The sequence below is a fragment of the Pezoporus flaviventris genome, unplaced genomic scaffold (genome assembly GCF_033815535.1).
Source record: "Pezoporus flaviventris isolate CSIRO_AGI_PZ_B2104156 unplaced genomic scaffold, CSIRO_AGI_Pfla_v1 ptg000006l, whole genome shotgun sequence".
Lineage (NCBI taxonomy): Eukaryota > Metazoa > Chordata > Aves > Psittaciformes > Psittacidae > Pezoporus > Pezoporus flaviventris.
Window position 1 is genome coordinate 14177837 of NW_026892554.1, and position 13016 is coordinate 14190852.

Sequence of the window (13016 nt, forward strand, 5' to 3'; positions counted from 1 at the left end):
CATATGGCCATGGTGCCAAAGAAACTGCTCATAAATGTGTGTCAGTAAAGAAGCAGAAATCAATAAATTCATTTAATCCAGTGAACTATTATGTAGTGAGACACAATATATTTTAAAGAGCCAACTGCTCTACTCTTTTTCTCAAAAGACAAAAATTTTATGTAATAGATTTCTGGATATTATTTTTGGAATGTTTTACAATCTGAACTTTATCTATGACCTATTAACAAATATGCCACAATTTGTTAGTATATTCATTCCCGTTTGAATAATCCCTGGTATAGCTGGATTCAGGTAGCACCACAGGAACACTAGCAGGTGGGTAGGTAGCCTATTAACAACCTCTACCATTATTAGAGATAGCTATCCACAGGAATCAAAACACAGGCAGATGTTAAAAGTGCATATTTTCTTACACACCGGGTGCTCAATCGCAGAATGAATGAGATATTGTTCATCATTCCAAACATAGTAATTTTTAAAGACCCAGCAAAGAACCACTCTACAACATATATTATAAAGGCTTTCAACAAAGCATTTGGTCACCTACCATGTATTTTATGTGAATCAGCAAAATCAGGTAAAGATAATGACCATTAAAAACTAAAACTAAATGCCATGTGCTGGGAATGTCACAAAACTCCCATCAATGCTACCAAGAATTCCATAGTTAATTTCTTGAATCCTAATGAGAAACAAAACCAAAACAAATCCCCATACCCAATTATGTCTCTACTTCTTAAATAAAATAAAATTCTGCTTTTAAGAGCATAGACTACTGCATCTGAATGCAAACGCACATGTACCTGTTCCATAAGCCAGCGTGCCCAGAGCACTGTGGATCTGTATTATGATCATTTTTACAATAGTTTGGTCATGTGATAAAATTGAGCTGCCTTCCCGAAACAGACCAGCTGAACTAATAGAGGCAGTATCCACTTTCAACCTCTACTGAAGATCAATGATAAATCTTCTTGCAAACTGTGGCCACATGGTTGTTTGCATAAATAAGCATTAAAAGAAGATGAAAAAAGAGCTGGTCATATGCTCACTTACACTTACGGGGAGGAGGTGGGGGAAGGAATTTTCACTCTTGTAATCTGGGATACATTTATGTACCAAGTTTCTCTCTCCTCAGGCAAAATGACAGAGTCATGCCAGAACTCCCAGAGAATATTTCCAGTTAACATCAATTTGCCGGATGTCACAGACAAGTTTAATGAACAAAATGATAAATGTCTGTCAATGGCTTCATAAAGTCAATGAATTCTTGTTACAAAGAACATACATAATGCACGGCCGTGCCTGAGGCATATGTTACAGTTATTAGAAGTTTACTAGAGACCTTGATGTGGACAGTGAAGTGGTAATTTAACAATATACACCAGTTAACTTGCTGATAAGCTACCTAAACGATTATTAATATGTTGAAGATTGTACAAAGAGGAGTAAGAAAAAAAATATTTAAACTCTTCTGCATGCTCAGAAACCTTAAAGCTTCTTTGAAAAGATAATGAAGTATTTGATAACTTCCAGTTGAAACAAGTTGTAAAACAAAAACCAATACTGTGTAACACTAATCCATTTCAATTGTACACTATAATGACTTTTTCTTAATCATAATTATGTGGCTGAAGTGCCAGCCAGACCTCTTGAGAGAAGATATTACACTCCCATAGAATAATTTTTACCTCGTCTAAATTTGGGGTCAAAATTGATTCAAAGTATCTTATGACACTTCCCTCCTCTGCCACAGCTGTGAAAATAAGGCTCCACTGGAAAACACCACCTCCTTCCAGTCATCAGAAATGAATAAGAAAGGGGGAGCCCCCAGAAGCAGTCATGCAGATCCAAAACAATGATACAGCATGTATGTGATAATTTGTAAAGAGAAGAAAAAAGAAAACCCAAACCAAACCAAACCTGACTACCTGCAGCAAAACCAGCCTGCAACTGACGTAAGAGAAAAGAGTGGGAGGATGGAAGAAGACACAAATGATGAGAAAATATTTAGTATTAGAACAGATCAGCAAATAAATGAGAAGCTTTTCTATTTGGTACTTTTTCCTCTCCATTTTAAGGTGTCTCCCAATACAGCTTAAAAGAACTGACAATCCTACATTGTAAACAGGCTGACAGATGACTTGTATGATTTTAGCGGGAGAAGGCTGGCCTCATGCTGCAAAGGCTAAGGAGATACAAAACAGTAAGTTGTTTTTCTAATCCTATTTTATCTTGTTTAGTCTTTAATTGGAACTGGTTCAAAGAAGAGCCACAAAAAAAATTTATAAATATCAAAACTCAAAATCCTCTTGACTGGGAGATTCAGAAAGATCTTTGGTGTAATGCACGATTTTAAGACTCGTGTATCTATCAGGATGTCCAAAGAGATGAGCTGGTACATGTGGTAAAATTACATTGATCAATTAAAAATCCAACATTTTTTTCTACTTTTGTAATTCTATCAATCTGCCAGTGATACCATTAAGACATGAAGGTTTTGCATGAGAAATTCTCATCTATCGAAATTAGAACAATGTCATCAATGCGAACAGTAGCGTTTCCTGAAGATGCTAAAAATCAAATCGGAAGATAGAGTTGCTTCTGTTCACAGAATCCTCTCCAGTTTCCAACATTCATGTATCACTACACACAAAATATACATCACAAACTGTAAAGACTCAGTTTAACTGCCCCCTAGCTATGTATTAAAAGAACACCAGATGACATGTTTAATGCTTGTAATAACTTTTACGTACCCCTTACCCTGGTCAATCAGACAGTTATTTTTTTCAAAACAGTCTCTCAAATGCAAATAATTTCAAAAGAGACCTTCTGCACCTCAGAGTTAAGGAGCAAAATTCCACTACACGTTTCTAAGACATGGAAAATTGTTGCTGTTACTAAATTCAAAATTATAACTTTGGCATGTTCTCAGGCTAGAGGACTAGAATGATGTATGCTTTCCTGCTTTGCCATCAGTATACCACTCAGTGTAGCCTGTAGCTAGAGACAAACTCTTCTCCTTTCCAAAGGTCATACTGTATTCATGCAACCTAATGCTGCAATTCAGAACAGCCTCCCAATTTTGGACAGAACTGTAAACTTGCACAGAACAGAATCTGTTGCCCATTCCAACATCTACTTAAACATGGGCTTCACAAAGATGTTCCACATCTGAATACAGATACAGTGAATTGCAATGTTTTGAGACAAAACCCATCCTACCAGTAGCCCCTTTACATCAACCAGTACATAGGGAGTTTTCTCCCTAAGATTCTTTAGATCAGAAAGGATATCAAAGACACTCTCTGCAATTAGATTCCTGCTCTTCACAACACATTTTGGTCATAATTCAGAAACAACAACAATCTTACTTCTTGCTGCCCAGGAGAATTTTACCAGGTCTCTTATGGCAGCTGCCATTTTAAAACATGGCTTTTGCCAAAGGCTGGAGATTTGCTCAGTAGTATTCTACCACTGCAAACTGGTAACACAGAAGTCAAAGTACAACTGTAAGGTCTTGAGAGGAACAGTATTGATCATTACTGTCCATGGAAGGGACTGCAGAGATGGTAATTTTCTTAGGTGTTTTTTAATACTGACTTAACTGAGCAGATGGCTCAGCTATATTTTCTCACATAGCAACGCCCCTTAAAAATGGCTGCTGAGAGAATAGTTTAGCATCACACTTGTAGATCATTACTCATTTTTGTATATTTTCGGAGAAAAAAAAAACCTGCTCTTTGGATTTTGGTGGTGGTTTGGGTTTTTATTCCCAAAGGGGTTTTCTGAGTTTGGTTAGGTTTTTCAGGTTTGGTTGGGTTTTTTTGTTTTCTTTTGGTTTTGGTTGTTTGTTTTTTTTTTTTTGGGGGGGGGGGGGTGTTGTGGTGGCGTATGTTCTTTGTGGTGTCTTTTGGGGGGGAGGGGTTGCTGGTTGGGTGGAGGGTCTTTTAAGAAAGATAATTCCATGGTTTATGTTATACAAGGTACAGTTACCTGACCTGGCTGTTTCTTGTACATTCATTAGTTTAAACCAATGCCCAGATTTAGTAACAGGAAGAAACATCCTGCCAGGTAAAAACATAAAAGCATTTATTTTCTACTTTGATTTCTCAAGAGCACTTGAGATATTTTCATTGAACAAACTGCCTACAACCACAGAGATGTCGAATAAGGGTGGCACCCTTGTGCTCTCGTGCTCTGTTCCTGTAATTAACAATCCTACAACAGTAAGGCCAGGTTTCTAGAAGGAGCTGGAACAGAGTGCATCATGTGCTCCAGAAGCCTCGCAAGCCTCCACACCCAGGACTGCTGGAAACTCTACTTAAATGAGGTTTCTACCCAACTTTTAGCTGCGTAACCAAAGTTCTTGTCTGTTTTCAAGTCTGCAGTTTGGGATATGCCCTCAAGATGATATAACCATGTTATCCAGATGCTGCTTAGTTTACTCTGTCTTTGTGAGCAATCATGTTGTTAAAAACAAAAAAAACTTCCACTAACCTAAGAGATCAAACTCTATTTCATTGGAAAAAAAAAAAAAAATAACTAACCAGAATTACTGTTGAGAGTTACGAAATAAAGTAAACACAGTAAAGAAAATCTGTCTAGTACTAGTACTGTTACATTTTCCTGTAACACATCAGGAAGGCCATCTCTCTCAGAAACTTTTAGAAACAGAAGAAACAACACAGGTTACATTAATTTCATACAGCAAATAACAAACTCTCCACCTTCCTGGTGGTTTCCAAACCATCTTCTTCCTCCATCTGCTGTTTAACTCCATCTATGAAAAAAGTAACAATTTTACCCATAAGAACAAAATATTTCCACTACAGACGTAAACTGTGGGAAGCTCACAGATGGATTTCTAACTCCCAACACAGATCACCTAGTGCGATTATTTTTTTCACCTCTAACACAATTGCTGAGACAATCACCTTTAAAATGTAGAATGCTGCTTATAATGCTACTGCTTAAAAGCTATGTAGAGATGGACCCTAGTAACTAATGTTGACCATACAACCCACACTTACTCAACAAAATGTGGAGACTTGACATTGTTGATTACTTTTTCACTTAGGTGGTGATTACCAGTTATAAAGACTGGAAGTAATCAATCCCAATTTAACAGCTGGGCCTATTGATGAAAAAAAAAAAAACAATACAAAACTAAACAAAAGATTATGTCCACGATTTTGGAGATAAGAAGTGGAAAAAATACAAAATCCAGAGGAAAACACACAAAAACTAAGCACAAATTTGTCCAACAAAGGAAATTACCATATTTCTGGAGGAAAATCCTTAGTAACTTTTAAATTCTTCCTCCAAGATTCTCTTTTGTCATTGTCTTAGATTGTTCTGCACACCATCAATAGCCACAGCTGTTAAATTGTGAAGACGTGACAACAAGTCTCTAGGCAAACAACTGCTCAGAGTGAGATCCTTTTCTTTAGGATAATCAGAGCTGGCTGACAAAAGGGGGCCTTACTGAATGCCCTTTCAACAATTTCTACACCAAGAAATACAGAGAGGGAGGCAGGGGTAAGAAGGGGAGTAGTGGAGGGCGCACCACACTGCAAGAACAGAACAGCATCCTTTGCTGCCATACATTGCTTTGCAAGTAGAAAAGAAATATCAATAGTTTAGTGCACATACCTCACATATAACTCACACCAGGTAAGAACTGAGTGCCTCTAGTCACAGCTCTGAACAACTTCTAGCATGGTACCATGTTTTCCTTCAACATTTCTTAACGAAGGTGAAGGTGTCCTTCGCTAAATACTACAATGAAACTGAACATTCCTTTAAAAAAAGCTGGTAAAAACTTCATACATTATGAAGTAACAGTGGTAAAAACTAATAAAAACCAAAACAGCTTTGGCCTTACTAGCTAGGAAAACAAGGGCATAAAATGCCTCAGTTTCACATTATGCTTAATGTAATTTTGAAACTGAAGTATTGAGGAAACCCATAAAAAGCTCACTTGTCTAGTAGGGTGGTAGTGGAAACAAACTGTTCACATGCACTAAGTAAAGCTTTATACATTTTTTGTCCTGGCAACAATATAAAAGCCCATCCATTAGTCTGTGGAAGAGCTCTTACAACCACACACCAGTCATTGCTGAAAGAAAAGGAAATGCCCTAGTGCCAAAAAAAATTTTAAAAGTAACTAGTGGTTATATCTTAAAAGGATGCTGACAATTTCTTCTGTAGACATGTTGTCAGAATTCAGGCCAAAGATGCCTGGGGAAGTTGCAGAGGAAAATCACACAAGAAAAAGAATTAAGAAGGAAAATATTTCCCAGTTTTCTTATTTCTTCAGTGTATATATCTGTTAAAGAGCAAAAATCTTACCGCTCTTCTTCACCATTATCAACTGACATTGCCAAATGAGACATTAAACATCCTCCTCCTGCCTTAAATACTGTAATTTAAATGCACTAAGGATCAGCCACGTGCACGCTCAGCTTAGAAAGATTCTACTCTCAGGCCATTCAAATCAACTAATCAAAGCCAGAGCAGTAAGGCAGGACTTGTAACAACCTAAACAAGAGCTTGCTCAAACTGCCTGCAACCACACCAGTTCTACAGCATTAAGAATTTGCTATCTTTTTTAATACAAGACTATTACCTACAGCTGCCATTTGCCACTTCACTTCCACCTCAGTCAAAAAACACTTCTGCCCCCTATGCACACCCTTCCATCTCTTAATTTGTTCCTCTCTCCATACGATTTAAAATAACGAAACATACCTTTGAGATCTATATGCATTTGGAAAACACCTGAAATGACAGATTCTATACAAAATGAAAACTATATTATCATAGACTCATAGAATGGTTAGGGTTGGAAAGGATCGTAAGACAGTCTGCTAGACTACAGCTATTAATCTCTTTATTTAAGGCACAATTTTAAAAAAATAGTAGCATAAGGGCAAAATTTTTGCCTACGCACATTCCAGAAAGGCTGCAGTCTGATGAACATTTAGCTTTGCAGCAGTCTAAGTTTCAGTAGCCTTCCTCTGTCCTCACTAAGCATTCCTACCTCCACATCATTCCTCTCAGTTACACCAGTGCTTTCACAGAGTGGCTCCATGACAAACTGCATCAGGGAACTCATCTGAGTTCAACATCATCTTTTGTTTTAATTCTATTATTTTAACCCAGATCGGTTCCCTGTTCAGTTAGCCACAAATGCAGCTGTGCCCACACAAGAAACAGCACAATACAAAAGTAGGAACAAACAGCTGGAACTGCTAAGAAAACATTATTGTCACAGTACAGAATAAGGCTCAGCTGGATGCACTCTTAAGTGCAAATATTTAAAAGCAGAGCAAAAGGTGTTATTAGGATAGCAAAACATAAATATTGCCAATTATTGGCACTGCAGTGGGACCAGAAGTCATATCACTGCCACAGCAGGTAAGCAAAATTACAAACTCTCCACAAAGTATAGCGTGCTCTGTATAAAAGCCCAGTGCTTCACAAACTGCAGTGCAGCATGCACATGCGGTTTCCCTCAAGGAGCATGCTCCCAGAAACCTTCTGCTTGCATAACCTTTCACTCTTGTGAAATGTAGAAACCTGTACACCAAGAATTGGGCTTACATTTCCTGTAATTCACAAGCATTAAAATCAATTCAGCGAAGTCACAAGAGAGAAAGGGAGTGCTCCTATCCAGCTGTACATATCCCATCCAACCATCTTAAGGCTTCAATTTCCACTTTTTGTAAAAAGGAAACAAATGAGCATCCTGTTCAATCACTGCCCAAAACCCATGCTACTACCTTCAGAACATGAACCACCTTCTCCATTTTTTTCTTAATGCTATCTTATTGGAAGACTGGCTTTATTTTCAGAATCTTAGTTAACCATGGTTAGTCGCAATTTAAAAATATGGGGATACAAAAATCTCAGCTTGTTTATTTTTGGCTGACTCAAAGTTGTACCGAAAGTGGTTAAGACTTTCTCCACAGTCTACATTCCTTTTATATTCCATTAAAAGAGACCTCTCTCAGTAGCAATGGCAGCAGTAAACTGAATTTTGAGTAAGTCATACTTTTCACTATTAGCGTTTTACCCTAACATGTTGCCTCACAAAGAACCACATAGGAACCTCCTCCTCTCCCCCTCAGGTCAATTAGCCTGCTTAGTAAGCAACTACAAGCATGCAGTGAAACTAATATTTATTTTTACCTAAGCAGTACCTCAGCCCCACAGCTTCCTTTAAAAGAGTAGGGGGATCTCACCGAAAAGAAGCCCTAAATTAGTTAAATTCTTTTGTGCATGGATGAACAACAGGAAAGCAAAGCCTTGGGGCCTCTGGGGAGGAACCCTGTCCCTGCAGACCTACTCTGATGTGCTCAGGAGATAAGGCTCCATAGTGACACTTAAGGAAAGGCCTGCTCACATTTGAATTTCTGCATTCCTCAAGAACAATTCATGGCAATCACTAACTTTGCAGAGGAGCTACATGAAAGCTTTGGCCAATGAATGAGGGTCATCTGCTCTTTATCACAAGGGTAAACCTCATCCTGGCCAGTTTCTAACCTTTTAACCCTGTGAATTCTTAATTTGCACATGAATAATGGAATTCTTGCCAAGAGTGCAACCTTCAGCTTCCAGTTCCTAACTTTAGAAACCAAGACCTGATCTCCTTGTGTGTTCAAATCTTAAACTCTTGGACAGATTAAAGTTTTTGATTTCCAAATGCAACACTAAACATTACAATTCTGAAGCAAGAGATAAGCTTACTGGCAAAAGCTCTGACCAGGCAAAGTAAAAGAACATCCTCGCACCCTGCTGCTACCACTAACTGAAGAGAGCATTTGCTTTTTCTCCCCCAAAGAAAGAATGCCCATTTAATGCCTATTCTCCACCTGTTTAATATGTATAGTTCCTTCTCTACCCTGACCACAAGGTAATTTGCCTTCACAGCAACCAACAACTCCTTCTAAACAAAATTATAAGCCTACAAAATCCCCCACAAGATTTTAATATATTTAGCTTAAAAGGTCTGCCAAGTTCAATCAGCACATGATACCAGGCACAAACACTGTAAAAATTTGGTATAAAATGAATTGTGCAGATTTTATGGGCTTCAAAATACGACGATACAAATTACTGCCTCATTTCACAGCTTTACAGGGAAGATTACATTCTGAAGCCGGTCAGATTGTAACATGACTAAAAAGAAGAGACTGCTACATAAGATAACTTCATGTTTGGCCCCTAGTTAACCACTTAATCGCTAAGTCAACAACACCTACTGTGATCATTATGGATCCACTATCCCTTCCAGTTTTCTCCAACAGCCATAGGAAACCTTTCAAGTATTCAAAGAAGAAAAAGAAACCTTTTGTCACAGTCTTACAGGGGAGGGGGGAGAAAAATGAAAAAAAAAAAGGGGGGGGGGGGAGAGAAGGAAGGGCTGCAAAACAAGAGTCTCACTCCACAGCATGAAATCTTTTGGTTCACAACTCTTCCTGTGTGAAAACCTTTATCAAAAAAGCAAAACAAAATTAAACCATATTTCTGGTGAAATAATGTGCATCTGAGAAACACAGAAGTTCAGTACTGTATGAATAAAATCTAATACTAAAATCTAATACTGCATTGTACTACTACAGTGCTATTCTATTCCAGGTAGTCTCTGACACTGAGAACAGAGCTCATCCTGCAATATCTCAGATTTAAAGTGGCCCTGAATTTTCCCCCATCCTGCACACGGAACCCATCAGCCAGGGACTTCCTTTGTATTTATTAAGAACTCCTATCCTTTTAAGAAAGGCTTTCTTCAGTCTGTTTATTAATGGCACTGACACTCAGAAACCTAGTGAGGTGAATTTAAATGTCAACAATAATAATACTTAATTTTTCATCATTTCCGCAAAAGTATGCAAGAGGTGTTTGGTCTGTTTATCCTGTATCTGGGATGCCATGATACTTAGTTGTAAGTAGCCAGGTTTTTGAAATCAAGAGTTCACGTAACAGCTTCTTACAGCACATGAAAAACTTATCACTTACTAGTAGCCACCTGATTCAGGGTCATTTTCAACTGCCCCATGCTCTGGCTCACTTCACACCTTCCTGGGGTATCTCACGGATAGTTTATATAGTAAATTCAGAAGCACACAGGAAAAACATTCTAGCATTTTTTCATGTAAGCTGAAATGTTAACATTCTAGCAATGGTAACATTCCAGCATTTTTTCATGTAAGTTGATGTACCAATTGTATTAATGAGTTTCAGGTTGATTTTGGTAAAACTTGCAATTTACAACAAATGCCAAGTTTCCAGAGAGACATCAATGTCAGTTTTGTGCAACTTGCTACCAAGAACAGGGTTGAAGAGGTCAAAGGAAGCCTTTTCCTATTAGATTAAGTTCATCAGTTAAGTCCTATTATAGAGGAACATGAGAAGACTACATCAACTTTGTACTCTCTGTGTTACACTTTCTTTGAAAAGAAGAAAACCTGTAGTGTTGTAGAAGCAGCCTACTGGCAATGCTTTGCACTTGCACGGAGAAAGGCATGGCAATCAGTTTGCAATGCACATATGTTGCTCAACGCATTTAAAGATGCTAGGAAAACAAGAGGGCAACACACAGTCCGTGTCAGACAGTTAAAACCATAAAGGCACTTACAACTATTTCCTTCACCATTCATCTAGTAGCAGGGAGTCACCCTAGAAACGTGACTCTCACTTCCTAGCCCTTAGGACCACGTAAGAGGCCCTTTGGGTAAGTTCCAGAGGAGTCCCAGAAGGGACAGCACCCGCATCTGCTGGGCTGAATGCAAGTGTCAGAAAAGCAACAGCTTGGTAATATAACCCTCATGGTTGATCAGAAAACCTTTCCCTTCCCCAAGACAACCAGCTTCATCAGTTGTTCTGCCCTGCCGCAAGATGGCACACCACCAAGATATTGAACAAGGAGTAATTTTATTATTTTTTAATCAGATTTGTAGATGACCCTTGTAAGGCTGCCCGAACAGCACATGGGAAACAAGACCCAGGAGTGCTGCAGCCAGCACAGCTCTGCACCACCCCCTGCTCTGGAGACCAGTGACCTACATGAGCCACCCACACGAAGCACCACTGCCCAAGAGGCCTCAGAGGTGGCTGTGCTGCTCCTGCCACGCCAGGGCCATCACAAGTGTTGTTTATGATCTTTAAATATGTAACAAGAAACAAAGGTACTGCAGAATTGACTCGATCTTTGCTTTGTAATGTGTCTTTTTAGATACACAATCAAAAGGATAGGTTGTTGTGTACTGTTCAGGAAATTGCTGTCACAAATTGAGAAGCAGGTTAATAAATAAGAGCTGGAACTTACTTGCTAGTGTGAGGTGGCTTTTTTGACTGAGAATGGCCCCATATTTGTTCAGAGCTAAGCACTGGTAAAATCCTTCATCAGACAGCTCTCCTTTCTTTCCTTCCACCTCACTGATATATAACGAGCCATTGGATAAAGCGTAGATCCGTTCATTTTCAGATACTTTGCCTCCATTTTTCAGCCATGTAATAGTGATAGGAGCTTCTCCACGGGCCTGGCAGTCTAAAACCACCGGATCCTTCCTTGACACTGTAATGTCCTGAGGCTCTTTCACAAAAAAGAGTTCACTAAAGCACCATGCTCCTAAGAGAGAGAAAAACAGATTTTGCCAGTAAGCACAGGGGTGCACGGTACCGAGCGCACTTGTGAGCCGCGGGTCACCGTGCTGAGCCCACCGCTCAAGGTACAACTCTCGCTGCTATATGCTCCAAACGCAGAGAACTTTGCGCGCTCTGCGGTACTGAGTTCAGGCAGCGTAAAGCCACCGTGGCCAGGGCTGAGCGCGGGGCGCGCAGCGCGTCAGGTGAGCGCGCACCGGCGGCCGCGGGGCCCGGCACACAGCTGCGGCCGCTCCCGCTCGGTGACTTCAGGAGCCCGCTCGAGGAGCGGGGCGAGGCGCAGGAGGCCGGTGTCACGGCAAGCCGCTGGCGGAGCCCCGGAGCGGAGAGCGGGAGGCAGCGGCCGCCGGGTGCCCGCGCAGCCCCTCAGAGCCCCTCCAACCGCCCCCGCCGAGCGCGTGGCTAATTAACGGTCGCCCCTTGCCTAACGCGGCAGCGAGGGGATACCCGCAGCGCGCGCCCCCTGCCGGCGGGGCGGCATAGAGCCCCTCCGCGCAGCACCGCGCCCCGCCGCGAACAAAGCGTGGAGCCGGAGCCGGTTCCCGCCGCAGCCGGCCCCGCCGGTGCCCGATAAATAAAACCACGTGCGGCGGAGCGGGGCCGGAGCGCGGGCGGACAATGGGCCCTCGGGGCACGGGGCGGGCGGACGGACTCACCTGGCACCGGGAGTAGAGGGAGCAGCAGCAGCGCCCGCAGCAGCGCCCGGCGGCAGAACGGCGCCATTCAGCGGGAGGCGGCTGGCATGCCCCGCCGGCCGCCGCGAGAGAGACCGGTCAGCGGCCGAGGGGAGGAGACAGAGGATGGACGGAGCGGCCCCGGCGCGCCCGTCCCGGCCCTACTCTCCGCATCTCGTCTCCATTGGCCTTTGGGGAGAAGAGGGGCGAGGGGCAGGGCCGGGCGGGGGGCGGAGGAGGGAGGGACGCCGCTGGACGGGGCGGGCCTCGGCGGACAATACCCCGGGGAAGGGGGGCGGCAGGACACGCCGGCCCCGAGCACGAGGGGCTAGGGGCTCCGGCGCCATCTGGGCCGAGCACGGCCGGGCCCGACCCCCGCACGGATGAGCGCCGGCGCTGCCCCGCAGACGGGGCGCCTCGGACAGCGCTGGGGCCCAACGGCAGCTCCCCCCCGGGACAGCCCCGCGCCGGCCAGGCTCTGCGGGCAGGCGGCCCAGCCCCCCCCGACCGGGCAGGAGCTGCCGTCTATGCCTCCCCCTAGGGCGCAGGGCACTACACACCGCAGCGCTAGGGCGAGCGTTAACAGCGTTCAGCCAGACCCGTCTTTACCGAAGGTCTCTGCCAAAACCGGAGCTGCCCACCAGCGGCACGCAGCCGGCGGGCCTT

General features: G+C 42.4%; 1 protein-coding gene across 1 annotated transcript in view; it reads right to left on the reverse strand.

Moving 5' to 3' along the window:
- The window catches only part of PRTG (protogenin), a 79149-nt gene extending 66365 nt beyond the window's left edge, over window positions 1–12784 (reverse strand). Inside the window, exons 1-2 of the mRNA XM_061447036.1 lie at window positions 12333–12784; window positions 11339–11641 (exon numbers count right to left, since the gene is read on the reverse strand). Coding sequence (XP_061303020.1) covers window positions 11339–11641; window positions 12333–12399 — 370 coding nt within the window. The 5' untranslated portion in view covers window positions 12400–12784. The remainder of the gene's footprint in view (window positions 1–11338; window positions 11642–12332) is intronic.
- Between the last annotated feature and the right edge of the window lie 232 nt (window positions 12785–13016).